This window comes from Artemia franciscana, chromosome 21, assembly GCF_032884065.1.
Source record: "Artemia franciscana chromosome 21, ASM3288406v1, whole genome shotgun sequence".
Lineage (NCBI taxonomy): Eukaryota > Metazoa > Arthropoda > Branchiopoda > Anostraca > Artemiidae > Artemia > Artemia franciscana.
Window position 1 is genome coordinate 5,972,347 of NC_088883.1, and position 24,818 is coordinate 5,997,164.

At 34.3% G+C, this 24,818-nt stretch overlaps 1 protein-coding gene across 1 annotated transcript in view; it reads right to left on the reverse strand.

The window, feature by feature from the left end:
* Positions 1 to 24,818, reverse strand: part of LOC136041050 (acyl-CoA Delta-9 desaturase-like) — a 50,965-nt gene that overhangs the window by 12,323 nt on the left and 13,824 nt on the right. Inside the window, exons 2-3 of the mRNA XM_065725588.1 lie at positions 21,885 to 22,098; positions 8,948 to 9,081 (exon numbers count right to left, since the gene is read on the reverse strand). Coding sequence (XP_065581660.1) covers positions 8,948 to 9,081; positions 21,885 to 22,098 — 348 coding nt within the window. The remainder of the gene's footprint in view (positions 1 to 8,947; positions 9,082 to 21,884; positions 22,099 to 24,818) is intronic.

Consider the following 24,818-nt stretch of genomic DNA (forward strand, 5'->3'; position numbering starts at 1 on the left):
GTGTTTTTACTTCTGCTTGTTACATAATAGCTTCTTTTTTTAAAAACCTACCAGACCCCGTCAAATCAAGATGTCTAAGATTGTTACGTAATAATTTTTTCTTGAAAAACCCACAAGGCCCCGTCAAATCAGGTTTTCTTTTCATTATTGTGTTTAAAAACCTGCAAGGGTCCACCGTCAAATAAGGGCATGGTCCTTATATAATCCCAATATTTTCATGCTTTTCCGCCATTTCGTGTCAGCAAACAAGGGATTTTCGCATCCATTTTCTATGAGCAGATCTATTATGAAGATTATTGATTTTTTTAGGAACAAAGGCTTGTTTGTATCCTGCTATTTCCAGGAAAGAGAAGCTGTAAGTCATCCACTACTATTCCAGCGGGAACTGAGTAATTTTTGACTGTCTCCTGGGGCCTATAAAAATAGGTATTGAACAAACTCCCCCATTAGTCTTACAAAATATTTTAAACGTGACACATTAAGATCTTTGAAAAACAGATATGTCTTAAAGCTTTTCATCCTCATGAAAAGCTAATAATTTTCTAAAAAGATTAGTGAATTTTTCCTAGAAAGCCTTTTATGCTTCATCGCATACTGAATCCCCTTGTATATTCAACATATTAAATTTTTAAATAGTTCGCTAGTGACGATTTTGGAATGACGGTTTTGTGGATTTTTAGGTTATCTTAGTGTGTAAGGACGTGTGTAAGGATAAGCATACCGTAAAAGAGATTAACCACTTAGCATAGGAGGTTATGCGTAGTGGTGGTAGTAATATGTATAGAAAGTTAGGGACGTAGTGTAAAAGCCGTTTAAAGCTTTTGCGTTAGCGGCTGCATTAATTTTTGTTGAAAATGCTTTTTTTGCCAGAAATTTGTTAAAAAAATTTAATATTTAAAATTTTGCCATTTCTTTTTCTCGTCTTCCAGGACAGGTACTGGTGGGTGAACTCCAGATTACAAGGTCCATATCTGCTGAGACTTGTATAGTATAGAACATTGAAATCCTAAATAATTGGGGCCTCAATTAGTGGTAAGAAAATTGTTAAAAAGACGTGTGCAGAACAATCTGAGAATATGCTAAATCGTAATAGTTACAGGAAATGATATACAGAAGAATGAAAAAGTTTGTGACGCTTAGGAAGTGAAGGAAGATTTACTTTGTGAGGATGAAAAAAAAGGTACTGTGCATCATTCAGAACACATTCAACAAGTGAAGTTAGGTTCTTTCGTGAAACAAACTACCATGCAGGTGCATTTTAATTCAATATTTTATACATAGAGGTGGATAGGTTAAGTTAAGTTAGGTATTTGATATAATACACCCCTCCCCCCCCCTAATGTGCAAATATATAGCCCAAACTTTTGGTAAAGCTAATGAAATAAAACAAAATAAAATGAATCCTAAATCTTCATTTCAAAATCCATGTTCAGACACTATCTTCTATCCGTATGCGTGGACAACTAAATTGAGTTTTGTCTTTGTGGCTATGAAACCGGATTTTCTCATAAAATGTACCTGCATCGTAGTTTGTTTTACGAAAGAACCTAACTTCACTTATTGAGTGTGTTCTGAATAATACACAAGTACCAAAAACAAATATTAAGGCCCCTGGTTCTAATAGTGCTGTACTTGAGTTTTCTAAATATGGTGTTATGAAGTTAGAGATACTTGTGGGGAAAATTTTCTATGGGGGGATGATTGTCGGCAAGGGGATTTTCCATATTAAAGTGAATTTGAGTCGCATATGTTTTTCTGACTCTTTGCATACGTAATCAAAATAAGTCAATTATGTCATATATGCAAATGTAGGGTAAAAAGCAGCTTTATTCGTCTCTGGAGTCAAGGAAATCCTTCACAAGAGTGTACTCAACAGCTTCTTAAAGTCTCTTGGAAATCAGATGAAAAGTGTAATAAATTCTCTGCTGGGGAAATTGTCAGAGGGGGGCTTTCCATATTAAAATGAATTTGGTTCGCATATATACTTTGTTTATATGTAATCAAAATAAATAAATTCGATAATTTATATAAATTTATGGTAAATGAGTCAGAGATTAAGTCTACTGTGGAAAGCATGACATTTCAAAAAAATCGATGTTCGTGTTTATCGATTCAGCGCATTGTCGTTTTCTTCGGTTAATGCACCATTCCCAAATGAAGAGATATTGTCGGGAGGAGTGAATTTTTCACGGGAGGATCTGTCGGAAGTATAATGGTCTTTGGGTGGAAATTTCTTGGGTAATTTTTTTATTATTTCTAAATTTTAAAATGTGATGGTTAATAATACGAAGAATGAATTCTTAGTGGGTAACGGGGGATTTCCCGCGGGGACGGGGATGTTTTGGGGGAAATTTCCTTGGAGGGGAGTTTTCCGGGGTAGAATTCTCCTTGAATTTCCTTTCCTTTAGGATAGGAGCAATGTGCGACGGGTAGACTAAGCTGGTTATTTATAATACCATTTGAATAACAAATATTATTTGCATATACTACATACCAATGTACATGTACCCACATATGTACGTACAATATATGTACATACCAATACTCATGTATGTATATTCTGGATATCAATGTATATTCAATATATGTACATACTTATTCACGTAATGTATAACCTATATACCAACGAGATCTACGTAGTTAATTTTTCAAATTTATTTAAATTTAAATCCTTGAACAAAAGAATAACTGTATCTGCAAATAGATTTTTTTTTTTCTGTCGCTGGTAAAACTAGCAAAAAGTGACATAGGCATTTTAACTTTGAGCACGATGATACGGCATTACAATTCCATCCCAAATAGAAAACGACCAATTTTTTTCCTTTATGTAAACAAAAAAAAAGAAGAAGAATCCAGAGACTAAGCAGAGATGAGAAGAAAAAAGCAACATCAATGGAAGATTTCAGATACATATATCTCCACTTTGCAGCAGATAATTCTGAAATTATTGTTGTTATTATTAAGAATAATATTAATAATATTATTACACTAATAACAATAATATTTTTATTACTAAACAATATCTTATTGAAACTGTACAACGTTGCATACATTTCTGATGACTTCGCCACGCTTTTTTAATCTTCAAAGATGGACAATGAATTGCCTGTTTTTATCAAATCACGCTTTTTAATGACTTGGGGCAATAAGGAATTGACTGCTAATCTTTGTCATATCGCCAAATAAAATACAAAACATTGTGAAATAATGAGAGTAAATCATATTTATTCAATATCGCCTTAGTATTATTTATCATTATTACTTATTAACAATGAGTAATAATATAATTGTTATTATAATATTCGATATTATTATTATACTATTATAAAAAATTATGTTGCACCAACTATTATAAATGCTACTACTACTACTACTACTGCCGCTAGCTTACTCCAGCACCAAGCCGCCTGAGGCCAACGCAGCTACGCAAGCTCCTTCTCCATCCTAATAAATTCAAAGCCTCCCTCTTTACGCCCTCCCAAGAAGTTCCAATTTCCGATGAATCTTTTCTTATGACATATTGGTATGGCCTGCATTTCGTTTGGCCCTACATAGTCTGCTGAAGTAATAACCGTACAAACTTGTGTCTGTACTTCTCCGCATCACCGGCTAAACAGATTTCTCCTGTAGTGATATTTAATTTTTCTCTCTTCTCTTTTTTTTTGTTTGTTGCTCTGTTAGTGTATTGTAAGTACTTACTTTTTTGTGTTTTCCAATTGTGTATATATATATATATATATATATATATATATATATATATATATAACTTAACCTAACCACCTCTATATATAAAATATTGAATTAAAATGTACCTGCATGGTAGTTTGTTTCACGAAAGAACCTAACTTCACTTGTTGAATGTGTTCTGAATAATGCACAAGTACCTTTTTTTATCCATTTAGTGCTATCATTGATTCATCCTCACAAAGTAAATCTTCCTTCACTTCCTAAGCGTCACAAACTTTTTCATTCTTTTGTATATCATTTCCTGTAACTATTACAATTTAGCATATTCTCAGAATGTTCTGCACACGTCTTTTTAACAATTTCCTTACCACTAATTGAGGCCCCAATTATTTAGGATTTCAATGTTCTATACTATATAAGTCACAGCAGATATGGACCTTGTAATCTGGAGTTCACCCACTAGTACCTGTCCTGGAAGACGAGAAAAAGAAATGACAAAATTTTAAACATTAAATTTTTTTTAACAAATTTCTGGCAAAACAAGCATTTTCAACAAAAATTAATGCAGCCGCTGACGCAAAAGCTTTAAACGGCTTTTACACTACGTCCCTAACTTTCTATACATATTACTACCACCACTACTCATAACCTCTTATGCTAAGTGGTTAATCTCTTTTACGGTAAGCTTATCCTTACACACGTCCTTACACACTAAGATAACCTAAAAATCCACAAAACCGTCATTCCAAAACCGTCACTAGCAAACTATTTAAAAATTTAATATGTTGAACATACAAGGGGATTCAGTACGCGATGAAGCATAAAAGGCTTTCTATGAAATATTCACTAACGTTTTTATGAAATTTATAAGCTTTTTATGAGGATGAAGACCGTGTCAAGGATTTGTATTCGGGGGAGGGGGTATAAAAACTGAAAAACGCATCAAAAGTGTGTTTTATGCATTTTATTATGTTTTTACGAGTCAGGCAAACATTTCGGAGGGTTAGGGTTCAAACCCTCCTGCTAGATACGGCCCTGATGAGAATATTGTGTTTTGTTGTTACTAAGTTGACTTTTCACAGCGTAACATAGGCTTGCGTAACGTGAAATTCTGTGTAGAGCTCGAGTATACTTGGCACTCTAAACTAAGGCACATATGAAAACACCATTACTTTCTGGACGACGACCCTAGCAGTCACGACTAAATTAAATAAGATTATAGCAGACAATCTACTTTTCCATTTTTGCAGATGCCTATGATTCATGCAAAATTGTGTATGCAAAAGAAAATTGCATTTATAGTTAGTAAAACAGGTTTGCTGAGACAGATCTATGGTTCAACTCACTGTTCGCCAAAATATTTGCAATTTTTTGCTTGAAAATTACTTTATCATTATACGTTTAAGGGTACTAATTTAGCGGGGGCAGAGGGGTAATTGCCCTTGTAAATTTTAAAAATACCATTTATGTATTTTCATTTTGAAAAATTGATGTAAACAAAAAACACCATATTAAGAAAACAAAATCCTTGACTCCCCCTCTCCTATATTTTTGTGGATATACTTCAGTGTAAGCACTTTTGTTATAATATCAGAGGTAGTAGTTTCTAGAATTTAAACTCTTAGGACTTTTAGACACCTATAGGGATACGCCATGGGGGGAGCAACCATAACGGAGTAATTAAATTTGTGACCAGAGTAATCTATGAACTGTTCAGTTAAGCAAAATACCATTCAGATTTCACCACAAGGACAAGCTTTCATTTAATGAATATGGGATCATATTCTGAGAGGAGTTATCAGAGTTTCAGACGAGTTTCAGAGTTATCAGACGAGTTTAAAAAAGAGTTGCCACATCAGGTTAGGGGCTAAAAATTTGCTGCTGGGCTAGGAATAAAGGCATATATCATAAAACCCTAATTTAGGTATTTACAATTGATGAATTCTTGCTCAAAATTTTTTGAGCCAGTCAGACCCCCTGCATAAATACCCAAATGGGTATTTGTTTTGGCACTGGATTTTGCAAATTATTCAAAGAATATGACGTCGCCTAAGTTTGCTGCTGGGCTAGGAATAAAGACATATATTATAAAACCCTAATTTAGGTATTTACAAAAGATGAATTCTTGCTCAAAATTTTTTAAGCCAGTCAGACCCCCTGCATAAATACCCAAATGGGTATTTGCTTTGGCACTGGATTTTAGTAAATATTCAAAGAATATGGCATCGACTAAAGAACTGAGGGGCCACCCAAGCTTTCCCAATCGATCTACATCTCTAAGCACCATTTGATCCACCATACACAGAACACTTCCACCATACCAAGTCTCTTTGCGATGAGTATATGAACTTAGCACCATTTATGGCAAATTTCTACCAACTGCTTTGTGCACCGCCTAATGTACATAATTTTGAAAATTGGTTGCCCCTCCTGAAGCAATTCAGGGTCCCACTCCTACAGACTAGAGAAAGTGTTTTTAACGTAAATTTACCATTCATATTACTTCAAAGAATTTTAGTACAGTTAAATAACGTATTTATGATGTTTTAAGAATTCTATGTAAATAGAATACATAATTCCCTTTGTTGCTAACACTTTCACTGTATTAAAAATCTTTCAGGCTTAGTGAATGCGTTTACTTTTTAATAGATATCATTGTCATTTTTCCGTATTATTATTCACATCGTATATGTTATACTATTATCTTATTTTTCACATTATTATTATATGGACTATGAATATTAGTAGTTATTACTAAATTAATGAATTAATGACAAAGAAAATTAAAATAAAATGCAAGGTTAAAAGGAGGAGAAAAATATATCCCATTACAATCAATTAAATCAAAAATATTATATGAACTGTTTAGAGATCAAGTTGACGAACTCCAGCTGGTTATATCCAAACAGAAGATAAAACTAAAGGATGTGCTATTGCTGGTCATGGTCCTAATACACCAAAGCTCTGGTGGTCAGTGCTATGAACTAGAGGAACGCAGGGGACATCGAAATCTGAGATTATTATGCTCCCCTCTTTGCTCCTTCTAGATTTCAAATAATAGCTTTTTGGTATTTTCGCCGAAAAATGTTTTTTTTTGTACTTCCATAAAAAAAAGTCAAGAACAACAAAATTACCCTCCTTAGATTTTGAAAAATAAATTTTAATCTACCCCCCCCCCCCTAAATTTCTAAGAATTCGAGCCACTGCTGGTGGCAATTCAGATTTTCATATTTTTTTAGTTTTTTCATTTGTTACATGAACAAAGGAATAAAAATGAAATCCAAATGCTAGATTAAAAGCAGAACATAACATCTATCCCAATGAATTCAATTAAATGAGAATTAGTATATAAGCTTTTGAGAGGCCAAATTGAAAAAGTACTTAGACATAATTAAATAAAGTGTCAACGCTGGTTATGATATTCATGCAGCAGCCAGCACATGGAGAAGATTTCCAGAATTTTTTAGTATTTCAGTTGTTTCATTAAGCTAGTGTTTCATATTTTCTATGTTTTCCAACTGAAGCAGAACAAAAGAAAAAATAAAGTAAAAAAGTCCATAAAAGGAAATTCCCCGCATGGCTTACGATGCGGCGGATACAGAGACACATCTACACACCTGATCGAAAGAAGAGCTTCAGTCGGTGTTGCCACTTTTCAACCTTTCTAAGGTTCTCAAAAAAGTCTGCAATAACGGAATAATCATAAGCTACATGTTGAGGGAACAATTCACCAAGTATCAAGCTCAACTCAGACATTTTTAATTGGCAAACGTACATAGGTCAGGGTCTATAGCCCTAGAAAAGCACCTATCTACTCAGGACCATCACTAATAAGAAGTGATGCCCCGCAAGGTACTGCTATGGGTTCACTCTTCACTATGCTTATTAATGATTCCCATTGCGTAGCAAAAAGTCTTTTAATTTCGTTTGCTGATGACTGTAGACTTATTAGGAAGGCTGTTGATAAACTTGACACTGAGGCTGTCCAGCACGACATAATTCAACTCAGTAACTAGGCTAACCAGTAGTTGTCAGCTTTAACGTGCACGAAGGTCTCATCCTCAATTTTAGATTGAGAAACATACATTTTGGATACACTCTAAATAATATACCACTGAAGTAATCAATAAGAAAAAACCTCTGAATCATTGCATATAGCAAGCCTAAATTCAATAAAGTGAAAATCCTGTTGCTTCTACCCCTAATGAAACATTATATGAAATACGAAATATTAATATTAATAAAAGTATTATAAACCCCAAATGAAATATTAATAGAGCCATGAAAAGATCCGTCAACAGTCGTGATCCAAAGCCCATCAGTACTCCTTACAAGACTTTTGTCAGATCAAATGAAAGGTAGGAATGCACCCGGAATCCCTATTTTATAAAAGAGGGGATACGTCTGCCCTTGGAACGGTCCAGAGGCGAGATAATAAAATAATTGCGTGGGTTTGTATCCATCCGTTTCAAAGAATGTTTGCACCACCTCATAATACCTAGAATTTCTATATAAGTAACCAAGAGGCATCATCACTGCTTACCAGATTGTCTATGAGGAAGCATTTTCTTGTCATCTCCTCGAGAATATAAATATCTCCCAACATCAACCACAAACTCCAACAATAGCTACTTTCTAGATACCTTGGAGGTATCCACCACCCTTCAAGGCCAAAGTTAATGCAGATCTGAGTAACGCCAAGTAAATGTATAAAAGGGAAGATCACGAATAATCAATCTGATAATAGTAATATATTTAACTGATATATATCAAATATTTAACTAAAATACGCCTATTTCGTAGTGTGTAGATGCCCTGTATTTGTCCGACTTACTCAACATCTACGTTGAGATGTAGAACCAATTAGAATATTCTGCTTCTTTCAGAAGCAAGCTTAAATCAGCCTCTGATTCAGCCTCTGATTTCTAACACGAAACATTGGCGATAAGGAATTGAATTCAAATTTGTATGTAGAAAAAAAAACAGCTTCTACAATTTACTAGCACACAAATAAGATGTAACTATATTTTTACCATAAATTTTTACCATGTTATTACTATTTCGCCATAAATTTGCAGTCGGAAAAGCGAATTTTTCTTACTCTAATCCAAAGCACGAAAGAACAGAATATTCACAGACATGACGACATTTCTTTCATAGGGTGATGTGAAATTCAGGTGCACAAGTGAATAACTCGCTTCTTATCAGATCTTTACTTAGGACTGAAAACCGAACAAAATTTTAAATTAATTGACCTTACCTGCCAAGCAACACAGTTGGCAATCATCAGCATAATTCTAAGGGGCAGTTTAGCCTTGTAGGAACGATGGGCCCATAGCCTATGTGCCCCAGCAGTGATTCCAAGCATGCCACCGATGTAGTACAAGAAAACGGCTGAAAAAAAGAGTTTCAGAATGTGAGTTTTCTCATTTTGTCCATTGCTGATGGTAATGGAGTTGCCCCAATAGTCCCAGTTTCCCGTTCTCATTTATTAAAAATAATCTAAAACCTCTTGTGCACGCAGCGTCTTCTGATTTATTCAGGCACACATGCCATTTTGAGAAATTCTGAAAATCTTGGTCTAATGAACAATCCCCAAGTGCTCCAAGCTGATCGAAAAACAAGACCTAACATGGTCGCCTTTTCAAACTAAACCTATTTGTGCCGAATGAATAAGTTATATAAATTAGTGCCATTACTAATTGTGCTGCAAGGGGGATGTCAACCCCGGAGGAACACTTACTACATCTTTCGATGTTCCGGGACAAAACGGCTATCTCAAATTTTGATCCAAACCATAGAGGTTAGGGGGGACCCAGATAGCAGAAAAGGACACTGGTGGAATGTTAAAATACCCTCCAATAACTTTTGGTCCTTAACAAAGGCACTAGAACTTTTGATTTCCAATTGAATAAGCCCCTTTCCAAATTTCTACGACTACCCCTTTCATGCGAAGTGGCCTTAAAGAAGTTTTCGGCCCTTTTCTGGTTCTCGGTTGCGCCCCCTTTTCAGAAGTGGGGGACCAATGTTCTTTTAATTTTGAACCAATCGTCAAAAAGTTTGTGAAGCCTTTTAGGCTCGCTTCTCGGGGGCAAGGCTGGCTCCAACACAATTATTTATGTACGTTAGGTTCCTCAATGTTCAAGGACTTGAGCTATAAGTTTCCAACTGATTACGGAGGATAATTTTCTGAATATTTTGGAACCCCTAGCTCCCCATAGCATATGTATGATCGCTTTGACCAAAGAAGAATCCCTGAAAATTTGCCATTCACAAACCCAACATTAAACAAACTCCTCTTTTTTCCACTATAAAGACCATATGTAAATAATTGGCAATTTATATAGTATTCGGTGTTTTCCAATAGTGTTTTTGAGGGCCATACTATCCCCTGAGGCATGTTTACCAGACTTTTCGATTATTCTGAATGGAATAGCTATAAAAAAAATTTCGAACATATATCTATCTTGGTGATTAGGAGAAATGGTCAGCAAAAAAGGCATGGGAAGAGAACTGGTTACCCCACAGTCATTTCCGGCTTTTACAGAAGGCACTACAACTTCCAACTTCGTATTTATGAAGTCCAGCCCCAAGGCTCTGTGACCACTTCTAGGCCACGCCAAGAGGACATACAAAGCATAAAATAATGCATGGAAGGTAGATGGTGCCACTTACTCAGGCAGATTCACAGCACCGTCTCATATTTTTGCTGAAAAAATGTCTTCTTTTTCGTTTTCCATGTATAATTCTCAGAAGCAGGGCGGTAAAGGGTCCATTTAAAGAAACAGGCAGTTTGCACACAAGAAATAGTAGTAAGTGAGAGTTCCTTTGTGTTAAGTATAGATGAATTAGCAAAGACCCTGGATAAATTATCGCTAGTCCATAGAAGTCGGCATTAGCAGTTTTCCTCCTAGAGAATTTCAAATAGCGATACATCAGATACTGTCACTTGCGTGTTTATGAGGTGCCTTTAAAGAACGTGTTTTATCATGCACTTGGTGCGTGATGTCGATTGAAAACTCCCATATCAACAGTCGCGAGGTTTATTTAGGCGAAAATTTCAAATTCAATATACAGGTTTTAAGCCATTGCCTATTTATTCCGGTCTGCGTCACGGTTGTTCGCTCGACTACCACCGGATCTCTATATAACTGGTATTGGTAAACGATTATGTTTGATTTTGGTTGTCTATGTAGGGCCAACGCTAATAATAAAATTACAACTAGGTTGAGTATGAAATTATAAGACAATATTTTAATAAAATTATGAAAAGCCCAGTAGGTTAAGAGACAAATAAAAATTATGTAAAAATTTGAAAAAATTATTGTCAAAGTTAACAAAAATTTTTTTTCAATAATTATACTGGGATTTTTGGATTCTCGACCCCGATGGCGGGAGGTCCTTCCGATTGTATATCCATTTGCGGGGGATCTCATTGCACTGTTTTATTAAAAAGAAATCTGTAGCTCTATGCACAAGGCTAGAGACAAGGCTTTGTCGGATGTAGATTTGACATGCAAAGACTGGTCATGACGCTTCTTAAAAAGCTCATCAAAAAGTTGTTCATATGCATTTTGTGACATTTTTACGAGCTAAACCAAAAATTCGGGGAGGGGGGGGGGGCAAAACCTGATCCCGTCTGGATAAGGCCTTGTTCGAACCAATCAAAAATTTTGAAACCAAGAATTAGATGAATCGCTTGATCAAGAATACCAGACACTGGTAAACTCGGAAAACAGTCTAAAGTAAATCAAAACGTTTCAAAACAGTCAACAGTTTCAAAACGTCATAAAGGGATAGGAATGGTCCAAAAGCAAGGTCACAGGGCTTTTGCATTTAAAAACTTATTTTACATTTTTGAATTTTTTCTAAACATCTTTTTGAGTAGGGGGTGATTATTAAACAGCGAGGAAAAACGGTGATTTCTTTTATGATATAATAAAAGCAGAAGTTCTTTTACTATTTCTGATTGGTTCTTGTCCTTGTTTTGTGTGTGTGTGTGTGTGTATCTCTTGTGCATAGTATTTTTTCTATATTTACTCCTCTGGTGTGCATTTTTGTGCACAGAGGGAACATACAAATCATCATTATTATTATTTTTGAGACAAAGGCAAGTGAAACTTCCCCTGGACTCTCTTAGGGGTGATTTAATTAAAAAAACAAAATCAGACAATAGTAGTAAGAGGTGCGTAAACAAAGATGAGTGGGAACCCCTCTGGGCTCAGTACAAGGTAACTTGCTACACTGGCATATCCAAATGAAAAAGTTTGTCAGAATTTGAGACTGCGTTGGTAGGCAAATATCAAGATATAAAAAGTTGCTTGTGAATGTTTTCTAAGAAGAAAGGGCAAAGGTTGTTCCGGAAGAAGAGCACGATTTTAAAGCATGATGAAGTTGCTAAGAGAAATTTAATCGCAAAAAAGGGGAAAAACCCGTTTATATTTGGCCGTTAAAATTTTAAGGATGTTAAAAAACTGAATTGGAACAAAATCTACCAAAAATTAAACTCGATCGTATTGAATAAGGAAAAGCCGTTGGCATGAGATTTCCTTAGTATTTTTAAAGTTTAAATATTTATAATTCAACGAAAGTTAACACTTTTGCAAGAACAAAACTTTTCAGTAAAATTGAAATTAATATTCAAAGACAAATATGGTTCGCAGGAAACCATGATTGTAAAGCAAAAAAAAAAAAAAAAAAAAAAAAAAAAAAAAAAAAAAAAAATATATATGTGTTTGACTATTGCTTCAAAAATGATAAGCTTTCCAAAAGTTAACATTTTGGAAAAATAAAGTTTAAATTACTGACAGAGATGTGGATAAAAATAGGGCTTAGAGACATGATGAAGCTGTTAGAAAAGATTCAATTATGCTAAGCACTCCTAGCCATGGAGCCTTCCAGGGGGGAGGGATATTTGATATTAGATGGGTTTTTTGCTGATTATCAGTACCGTATACACTTTGCTCCGTCTGGGTTTGCAGCAGGTAGTGATCAGCGGATGGTTGATTATTATTTTCTCTCTTAGTATGTGTTTTTCCCTATTTTATTTTATTTTCTTTCTCCCTCCACTCCCAGCCTTGTGGGGGTTATGTGACGTTGATTTTTTTGTGTCCATATGAGTGTTTGTTGTATTTTTTTGAATGTTAAATCTTAATATCTTTAATGCTGCTAATTAAATTCATATGAAATACTATTCTGTCCAGATGACTATTTTACAACATATTCCAGGAAATAATAATCTAATAATGCTCTCTTTTCCTATTTTCAAGATACAGAATTTGCTATAGGACTATTTCAAGGACTTTTGTTTGGAAGTTCAATCTAAGTATTTAACACATGCTATTCAAACTTTTTGTCTAAAGCAAGTGGACAAAAACTGATATTTATTAAAATTTGAGAAAAAGAATTTCCTGGAGCATAGTCCAAGAATTAGAGATGTCTACAATTGAAACGAGAATTATGACAAGAATGATGAGGAATGAAAAATGATGACAAAAACTGATATTTATCAAGCTATGAGAAAAGAGTTTCGAGAGGCATAGTCCAAGAGTTAAAGATGTTTAAGGTTGAAACGAGAATAATGACCAGAATGATGATGAATGAAGAATGATGACAAAAACTGATATTTACCAAGCTTTGGGAAGAAGAGTTTCCAGGGGCATAGTCCAAGAATTAGAAATGTTTAAAGTCGAAACGAGAATGAAGCAAGAATGATGAGGAATGAAGAATGATGATTAGAATCATGACAAAAACTGATGTTTACCAAGGTTTGAGAAAAAGAGTTTCCGGGAGCATAGTCCAAGAATTAGAAATGTTTAACACTGAAACGAGAATGATGACAAGAATGATGAGGAATAAAGAATTATGACGAGAATGATGACAGAAACTGATATTTACCAGGTTTTGAGAAGAAGAGTTTCTAGGGGCATATTCCAGGAATTAAAGATGTTTAATATTTAAACGAAAATGATGACAAGCTTTCGAAGGTTTGACAGAGGAGCTGAGCATTTTTCGAGGTAGTTCGGAACACACATCTAAGAATCTAGTACTATTGTTTTTTTTTGTGGCAACCCTACCAAATGTAAACACCGGTAGTGAGAATTGATCTGTCACTTTTTAGTATCAAGGACATTAAAATGCAAATTTGTTTGTACTGGACCCATTTCAGGTCTATTCCTACCTGAAACTATGATTTAAAAATTTTTTTTTAGTTACTTTCAAATTATGAACTACTATTACTATTAATATTATTATTATTTTTATTGTTATTATCATTATTGTTATTATTATTATTATAATTAATATTGTTATTATTATTATCATAATTACTGTTATTATTATTATTATTAACCATAGCATCATATTTTCGTCAGTTTTGCGGTTCTGTCCCGCTTTCTAGGGCTATAGTGAGAGAACGATTGAGACAGCTAGGACACATTCTGCGGATGAAGACTCACATATTGTCGAAGATAATCCTTTCTGGCCAACCGTCAAGGGCCGAAGGAAAATCTGGTCATCCCCAAATAAGGCGGGAGGGGTTCGTAAAGATAGATTAAAGGAAAATCAGAACTTCTTCGGAGGGTGTAAAAAAGGAGACTTTGAATGCACTGGAGCGGAGGAGGAGAGTGCATAACTGAGCTATAGTGGTGGTGCAGTGATTTGCAAAAAGTAAGCATAAAAACAGGAGTTGCTAAGTTGAGTCACAGAGCAATAAAAAAAAATAATTAGTTAAAATTTACAATACTTTTCGTCCTTAATAATCCACATTAGCAATCAGTTAATTCCAAGAGACAACCAAACCCCAAAAGGTGGAACTAAACCTTCTCAAACTGTTAGGGGCTATACATTTTTAGCCTATTTTTGGATGATTTGATCGCATTATTATTTTTTTATTATTATTATTTTATACCCACTATTACAAAAAAACTAAATGACTGCATATATTTGTCTTTTTCATTAAACATTTAATTTACGATATTACCGTAATTACGCTAATACCGATATAACACCTTTCTAAGAAATATTTAGTAGTGTAAGTTTCCGCTTAACTAATAAAAAATTTGGATTTCATTATCTTTACACCGTTTTGGAATTATCAAGGAAAAACATACCGATTAACGGATTTACAACGAAAGGTCTACTCCACTTTTTAAATACCCTGAAGTGCTGAAATCCTTTATGAAACAATGCTATGGATTAAGATAATAATATTGATTGAAATTGATTGAAGTTAAAAGTGATTAAACTATCTATTAAGTTAATTTAACTAAATTAAACTAATTATATGTTAAATCTGTTATCTATTACTTTTATAACTGTCAATCAAATAAATTAATTTATTATATAAATTTAAAAACAAACTATTAAATCAATAAACGAAATTGATTAGCCAAGGAACAAATAGGAGAAAAGCCAAATATGCTGGAACGACTACCCCATTAAAGACCAAATTCATATTTTGGTTGATTTTCAAATTTGAAGAAGACCTTCTCTTTTATATAAGCTCTGTATATGTGCTGTGACGGCTCATTTCATGTGAATAGCTATCAAAAATTATATTCTCAGATTTTTATGGTTTTCCAGGTCATACGACTGATCAAAGCGAACTTCAACTTCCTGAAGCGCTTTCTAGAGTGTTTTCATTATTAGTTTTAAGCTAGACCACAAATGATTTATAGCGAACATGTTTAAGGGAAACAAGGGATTACTCACTTTCCGTCACGTGGTGTACATTCCGGAGCACTATATGTGCTGCACAGTGCCAAAAAAACATGCGGTGGTAGTGTGCTTCCACGTTTGACAAAGTTCTCACAGCCCTCGGTATACTCTCGCCACGATGACTCATGCACGGCAAGTACCAATTGACGCGCATAATTCCGCGATAGCAAGTACTAATTGACGCGCATAATTTTTGAAAGTTGGCGACCCCTCAATCAGAAACATACAAAACGCTTGATTAGGTAATGGGACTCCCTGAAGTGTGGCGATTATTATTGAAGATATAAAACAAAAAAGGCCCCTTGGAATCAGAATTGACGAGATTTTGGCATAGTTTTATCACTACTTGTTACTTGATCATCAGCACCAAATTATTAAAATTTACACCGTCACGTCCTCTACAACAAAACGCATAAAAAATATCGTGTTTACAACCCATAATTCTATTAAAAAGCGAAACTACGTTCCACAAGAACTATTCACAAAATAACCTTTTTTGAGATTAATACTAAGAAAAAGACTAACCATCAAAGAAGGGGGGCAAAGAACCCTGTGAAAAAACAATCCAGGGGATTTGGTGCCCATAAGGTAGTTTAACATTCTTGCACACAGAAAAAGAGAGAGATTACTTTAAAATAAATGTTATGACTTTAAAGCTTCCCCTAGTTTACATAGTAGCTTCAGATGGGGGAAAAACTATCAGGATCTGCGTTATTATCACCGATAAAAAGTAATTTAAAAAACAAGTTTTTTCAACTAAAAGCAAGAGCGACATTAAAAACTAAAACGAACAGAAAAAGCTGTGTATATGAGAGGGGCTACCCCGTCCTCAACACCTCGCGCTTTACGCAAAAGGTTTTGTGAATATTTTTGAAAAAAGTTGTGAAACCGGCAGAAATTCGTCTCCCACAAATTCCTTCCACAAGGGTGTCTGCAAGAGAGATATTGAAAACTGGCCACCGATACCGATTTTACCTCTTTTCTCAAAAATATAAAAAAAAAGTTGTCCATAAATGCCTATATGATTTTTTTCAGGTTAATGAATTATTAAGTAAAACCCAATTTGGGCTCTAAAAGAGACACTCCACAAATCATGCCTTGCAGCATCTGGTGGAATGTGTAGTGGTGCGTTGGATAAAGGGTGCTTACCAATATCAATTTTCATTGATATGAGGAATGCATTTGATACTGTAGATTTCACGATTTTGCTGGACCGACTCAAGTGTCTGGGATTTCGCAGAACTTCTTTACGGTGGTTTGAAAGTTATCTCCTTGAAAGATCCCTGCGTGTACTGCTTAATGATGTGACTTCATCTTCTTATTGACTAAGATGTGATGTGGAGTACCGCAAGGTTCCTTTTTAGGTCCCTTACTTTATCTTGTGTACGTAGATGCGGTGCTTTTTTAATCTTTTCCCCCTCAGAAAATCCCCGTCGAAGGACACCTTCCGAAAAATGCCACCCCCACGCGGCTGGTTGGTCTCCAATCCTTTGGAATTTAACGAAAAGGATTAAAACTCACCATTTTCATATCTATTGAACTCTGAAGTTTCTGCTACCATGAGGTGGAGGTGTGGATGAGGAAGGAAATTCCCCTCCCACGCAGAATAAATTCTGCTCGTTTTGAAATTTGATGTTACTCTTTACTTTCATAAGAATAGCGTAGACCAGAAACATTCCCAAAAATTATAATGAAGTAGATATTAATTTCACATTTTTGATGTTTTTTCCAAAGTTTCTTTTGCCCCCCCCCCCAACAGAATCCTGGTTATGGATCAGGGAAAAGGCCAGGGGATATGGAATATTACAACGACATACCCCTTAAAAAAAATCTTGACGACATTCACTTAAGGTTTTTTTTGTAAAAACTTTATCCACAAAACAAGTAAAGTGAAGTGCTTCATTAACCAAAAATTAGTAGAAATAAAGTAAAAAAAAACAAAAACTATGAAGTCTAATAGGAAAAAAAAAATTCTGTGAAAAAGAATATGTCAATAAAACGAACAAAAATTAATTTTAAAATTTTGATCACAAACAAGTTTGTCAAAGAACATTAAAGAGCTCCATTCAGACAAAATGAGTAGAAATAAATTCAAAAAATTTTCCCAAAGGTAAAACTACCACAAATCACCATCAGTAAACAAATTAAACCCGAAACAAACAGAAATTATAATAAATAACCAAGTCCAACTCTAAACAAGCAAAAATTAACATGAGTAGGGCTGACAACCCCTACGCCTTCTTAAGACCAGAACAGAATTTGTACTTTTCTGAAACAAAATATGTTCAAATGTTTTCCCTCTTCTGACTTTGATAGATAAAGAAGTATTAAGACTATAAGGAATAAATATCAGAATATGTATTTCAAACAATTAATCCATGTTTTTTTTTTAATAAAGTGCAAATTATGTTCTGGTCTTGTGGTGACATGGGGGTTGTCAACCCTACTCCTTTTAATTTTTGCTCATTTATGGGTGTGACTAGGTTATCTTTTGTAATTTCCGTTCGTTTTGGGTTTAATTTATTTATTAGTGATTGAGGGTAATGTCACACTTGGAAGATGATAAAAACCAACTCGTAGAATCTGACAACTGTTCCCAAATCCAACTATGCTTTCAAAGGAAAATTAAACATTTAAAAACTTTTTTGAACTTTTTCTAGCTTAATTTTGATAGTTTTCACCTCTATTTTTTCTTCCTTATTTTTAAGTTGGCGCCCGCTACTCCAAAAAATTGCAGAAGTTTATATAGAGGTTTTTTCAGCAAGAAAAGATTTGCGGTTTTTTAAAGTTTTTAAGATAGTTATGGTGCGTTAATTCCTGTGTTTAATTTTCTTAGCACTTCTCAATGAAACTAAACAGAAACTTAGACTCCCTATTTGCGGAGGTATTTTCCGAGGGGGGGGGGGTTCTAGGGAGCATTTTCAGCGTTAGAATTTTCCAGGGGCATTTTCCGAGGGGGGCGGGGGTTAAATGCCCAGAACCAAAGAATATATTAATTAAAATGGTTTCATTTTCAATTAAAATGCTGGTCTTTCTTTTTATTTCAATTAAATTTCGATTATAGTGGAATATCAATTATAGAAAAATCCTATTTCTATGAAAGTGGTGGCCTTTCTTTTTATTTCAATTAAATTTCAATTATAGTGGAATATCAATTACAGAGATATCCTATTTCAATTAAAGTGGAGGTCTTTCTTTTAATTTCAATTAAATTTCAATTATATTGGAATATCAATTATAGAAATATCCTATTTCAGTCAAAGTTGTGGTCTTTCTTTTTATTTCAATTTAATCTCAATTATAGTGAAATATCAATTATAGAAATATCCTACTTCAATTCAAGTGGTAGTCTTTCTTTTTATTTCAATTAAATTTCAATTATAGTGGAATATCAATTACAGAGATATCCTATTTCAATTAAAGTGGAGGTCTTTCTTTTTATTTCAATTAAATTTCAATCATAGTGGAATATCAATTATAGAAATATCCTATTTCGGTCAAAGTGGTGGTCTTTCTTTTTATTTCAATTTAATCTCAATTATAGTGAAATATCAATTATAGAAATATCCTACTTCAATTTAAGTGGTAATCTTTCTTCTTATTCTACTGCAAATAGTACTGCATCATCCAGCCATCTGAAGCCTACACAGCTGTAGACCCTCCTCTTCCACTTTTTATTCTCCCTCCCCATGAAGTCTCAATTTCCTTAAAATCCTTTCATATGATAATTTATCATACCATTTTGAAAGGAAAATTAATCCGAGCCTATTTCCTCAATAGATCTGATTGAACTAGTTTGAGTATGTTTAGGAGACAATGAGATAACATCCTAAAGAAAACTAGCGGTACAGCCAACTATATATTTCTGTGCTTGTGACTCAACTGAGGAACGGGGGTTAGTTATCCAAGTAGACAGTTTTGAGTATACAGGATGTTTCGGCAACAATGCAAAATTAAAACGTGTTTTTGAGCTTTCAGAATCAATGTTCAACTTTAAACGATTTTACGAGAGCCTCAAAACTCTCAATAGATTTATCGACAAAAATAAAGATAAAAAAACTATATTCTTTAATATAGTTTAAAAAATCATAATATAACATAGTTTTTTATTGTTTTATAGTTTATTATTTTTAAATAGTTTAAAGAATAATCTTTAATGTAATTTAGTAAAAGTTTTTAATATAGTTTCTTTAAGAAAAAAGAATTTTTAATTAATTAAAGAAACTTTTCAAAAAGTAATTTTTCAAAATAAAAGCATTGAGCTGCATTAAACAAAGGACGAGCAGAAATAAAGTAAAATAATAATGCAAACCTAAAACGAACAGAAATCACTATCAATGAATAAATAAAACCCAAAACGAACAGAAACTACGATGAACAATCGAATCAAATAGGATACGAGAACAAATGAATCAATGTTCTTTTTTTTCAAACAATCTGTAAAATTTCGGTAATTCTCTGTCAAAAATCGGTAGATGATTTTCAAGGTAGATGGTGGAGAGCCATCTATTGGTTTCCGACCAAAAATTACAAAACTCTTACAGATTGTTTGAAAAAAAACAAAACATTGATCAGAATCCAGGGGAAAGTAAGATGTTTCACCGTGAGGAACTAAAATTTGCCGAATCGCTGCAGCGTATAACTATGATAATAATAGAGTTTAGGGAACTCTTGAATACAATAAATATTTACAACTTTTTCCTCATTTTGTCGAGTATACTGGTCAGATTTATCGGGATGCTGAATGCTATTGGTTACATAAATCCCTTTTTTTCGTAACAAAAATGTTTTATTTTGACATAAGTGTTATGCAAAACTTCGTAATAATCAACTTTTGATAAAAAAAAATCCAACATAAACGGTTATTTTGTACTTGTTTTCTTTATTTTCTTGCACACTGTTCATATTTATTTGCTTTGGAGCATACCATTATTTGTTCCCCCTTTTAAGATGTTTTTATTCTGAATTAAACTTCTATTTTGTTGTGATATAAAATTGAATAAACCTTCTTAATAATACAGTTTCGGCACAATTCAAATATAGATAAAAATTATTTAAACACATTTATAGGAAATCGTTATGCTCCAATTTTGGCATAATACATTTATTAATAGCTATTTATATCCTTTTTATTCTTCGTTTGTTCTGATACTATTCAAGTTTATCAATATTGTTTTCAGCTATTGGTTCCGTTATTGTTTTCTGCTATTGCTTTCCTTATTCATATTCTAGATTTGACTTTAATTTTAATTTTGTATTTGGTACTTGAAAAAATTCTTATTTAAACAAAACTGTCATCTTTCATCATCCCATAAAGTTTAAAAAGATAAGAAAAAATGTATAAACACCATTGTTTACAATTTAGCTACAAATATAAACAGGATGGAATATCTCCCAATGCGTACGTGCTCCCACGGGATTTTCTTTTACTTTTCAACTGATTTACAAGAAAAAAAATGATCATGCTTCAATTTTTTTGACTGGCGATTTTGATCACAGAGGAAACATGTAGTCATTTTGGAAGGGAGAAGGGGCATTGGTTAATAGGGAGTTTTTTTTCCCGGGGGAGGATAATAATGCAGAGTTTTTTGTGTAGGTCGTTTAGAAATTATTTCCCATAGATTCTATCTGAAATTAGTCAGAACGGCAAGCCCCACAAAAAAAATTAAGAAAGTAGCCTTAATTACCCCCCCCCCCCGCCCACGCAGACACACTCACTTTCGTATTTTCTTTCACACATGAGAATGCAAACATCGGCGAATTAAATAATATTTAACAAAATTAGCGAAAATGTAACCACTTAAAGTGATTAAATGCAGCACAATCATCATGAGCAAAAAAATTAAAAATCTAAAAAAATAAAAAATACGGAAAGGGATGGAGATTTAAGCTCGGGCCGAGTTTAAAAGTCTTTCTAGGAAAAATGTATTAATTTACTAATAAATTTATTAATTTATTAAACAAATTTATTTATTTATTCTAAATAAACATTATTTGTTCATCAAAAAATCCCATTTCGTAAGCCATACATACATCCCCATAACATAACACATTCTACTTAGCATAAATTAACTTATAATAACGTAAAATAACATAAGACGTAAGTGCTCCGCTACGGGAATGCTATTGTTTCCTATTTACCAGTGTATATAAACTAGTATTCACCATGGAAAGAAGCAACACAATTTCCCAAAAAAGCAAAGATCAACTAGATTTTCTACGAACTAACTGAAAAGAAAAATATATCAATTTCTATTATTTCCCATTTAGCGACAAATGTAAGGAAGTATGTAAGGAAGCATAAAGGAAGCAGAAAATGTAAGGAAAATGTAAGGAAGCATAACAAAATGTAGCAACTAAGTTTCCTGAAATGAAAAAAAAGTAATAAATTTCTCACTTCTAACTTTCTCTTTCTAATAATTTCTCTTCTGTTTTAAGGAGAACCGAAATAATATGAGAAGATGAGAAGAAAAACATACCAAACGCTACGGTTTCCCATTTAGCAGTAAACATTAGCAAGTATACTCCATAGAGAGCAGCAATATGAAGAAAAGTGAATAGAATAACGTTGAACCAAACTATTTCATTTTTTATTTGCTTTCTATCTTCTTCGTAGCTTTCTTTATCCAGAAAATCTGTTGCATCTGCTTTTGCTTCCTCATAAGTTGTAATTGTGCCGCTCGTTGATAATTGCTGGAAAAGAATAAGCTAATTAAGAAACATAAGGATGGACGAGAGGAGAGTGCATGACTGTTTCGGTCGAAGGCGGCTTGTTGCTACAGCCAGCTGTTAGTCGTAGTAGTAATAGTAGAAACAATGTAATTAAGTAAATTCAGTAAATAATGTATATATATATATGTATATATATATATATATATATATATATATATATATATATATATATATATATATATATATATATATATATATATATATGGTTGCTAGAGGGTTAGAATTTGGTGATTTGATTCCTAAAGCACAAATATTCGAAATCGGTTGCTAGAATCAAATACAGATATCCGGTTGCTAGAAGTTAGACTTTGATGATTTGATTCATAAAACACAAATACTCGAAATCGGTTGCTGAAAGCAAACACAAGTACGTGGTTGCTATAGGGTTAGAATTTGATGATTTAATCCCAAAGCACAAATACTCGAAATCGGTTGCTACAATCAAACACAGATACCCGGTTGCTAGAAGTTAGAATCTGATGATTTGATTCACAAAACACAAATATTCGATATTAGTAGGGGAAAGATACGGAAAAAAAATGGTCGAACCAGGAAAAAATTGGTACAGGAATTATTTTTGCACCACTGTGTTCAGAAAAGAAAGTTCTACAACATACCAAAAATCTAAATCTCCATTCCGTTGCGAAATTCCCTTTTTTTCACGTTTTTTGCGCCTATTTTTTAGATATTTCCAGAATCTAAGAATGAGGAACCGTGAAAAGAAAAGTAGTTTATTGATGGTTTCCCTTTTAAGAAACGATTGTTTTTGTGCTCTTTTATTAGACAGAAACATCACGTTTAATCATATAATTTTTTTTATGTTTTGTTTTTGTTTTTGTATGAAGTAAAAAAAAAAAAAAAAAATCAAGCGACACACGATCACGGGGTATTTTTCGCAGAGGAGACTGAATTTTTCGGTTCAGAATGAGGGTTTTCGTTGTAACATTCACCGACAGCTTACTTATTCCCAGTTCTCTTTTTTAGATGGCTGAGACCGCAGTTTTATGTCCCCTTTGTGAACGTTCAATAGACACCTCAGAATCGTCGATACTGGCAGAAAAAGGAGCTACGGCGATCAATGAAGCTAGCAAAACGAGAGGTACCAGCATCTCTGTCGAGGCAGGGAACCAGGTCCATATTGTTTGCAGAAAGACTTTCACAAACAAAATATACTTGTCGAAAATTGAGAATGAGAGACGACGAACCTTGCAAGAAAAGACGGAAGCAGAAAAAGTGGTACTCCGATCACGGACTCCAAGTTTCAACTTCCAAGAGTGTTGCTTTTTCTGCACTACAAGGATAAATCTCCACACTACCCACAGAAAAGGACACGAGTCGGTACAAGGTTCGGACTAAAGACTTTGAAGAGAGTATAAAGGCAGTGTGCAAAAGCCGTGATGATGATTGGTCAAATAACGTTTTCTGCCGAATATGTGCAGTGTCAGACCTGCACGCAGTTGACACCATTTATCACGCAGCCTGTTCTTCTATGTTTCGATTAAATAAGAGCCTTCCAGCCAGATTTGCGACGCAAGAACTTTTTGGAATACTCGAAGATACTGAGCCAGATAAAAAACGTCCAAAAAGGGGGAGGCCAGGTCACGATGAAAGATATCAGGCGTTTTTGAAGCTGGCTACTTTTTTCGAAGAAAATGACGAAGAACAGTATACAGTCAGTGAACTTGTTGTTAAAATGGGAGAGCTTTTGAATGGGACAGACCTTGAACCGTACTGTAGCAAGTACTTGAAGAGCAAGCTTCTGGAATATTTCAGTGACCAGCTAGTATTTGCAACTATTGACGGTAAGGCTGACGTGGTGACATTCAAAGAAAAAGCATCAGCGATACTCCAGAATTTTTATTACTTGGACAAAACCGATAACGAAGAGAGTGAGAAAATCAAGCTTATTAGAGCAGCAGCAAAGATTATCAAAAGTGATATCAAAGGACTGCCAGCACAGAAGGAATCATATATGACCGCAAAGCAGATTTCTTCTGGAGAACAGCTGGAAGGCTCTCTACCTGATAGCCTAATGGTGTTCTTAGATGAAATATTCGTTGGAACTGATATTTCCTTCAAAGTGCTTGCCATTGGCAATTCCATCGTTCAAGCAGCTCGCCCGCGTGCCCTCATTTGTCCACTGCAACTAGGCTTAGCAGTGCAACTGGATCACCATTTCAAGTCCAGATTTCTTATTGACACTTTACACAGCCATGGATTCTGCTCCTCCTATGCTGAAGTCCAGAAATTTAAACGCTGTGCATCAGTCCATGATGAATCTAGCCTTGCAGGAGATACCTCCGCACATGCTGTGCAGCATGTAGCTGATAATGCAGATCACGATGTTTGCACGATGGACGGAAGAAACACTTTCCATGGGATGGCTCTGCTAGCAACAGTCACGCCTCCTCTCATTAACAGCCGATCGCCCATTCCGAGAGTTGAAGTTTCATTAGATGGAGTAGCCCAAAAAGGAAAAATTCCCATCTACCCTTACCGCTTAAGTGAGACAGTGCTTTCAAAGGTGCAATATGAGAAGATCCCTGGCAAAATGTCAACAACCCGTATGCCTCACTCGATCAGCACTGGTTAGCTACCGGGTTCCTGAATGTCCCAAGGCCGAGCTGGAATGGATTCATGCAGTCAGTTTTCTCTAACCAAATACATCATGAAACGGGAAA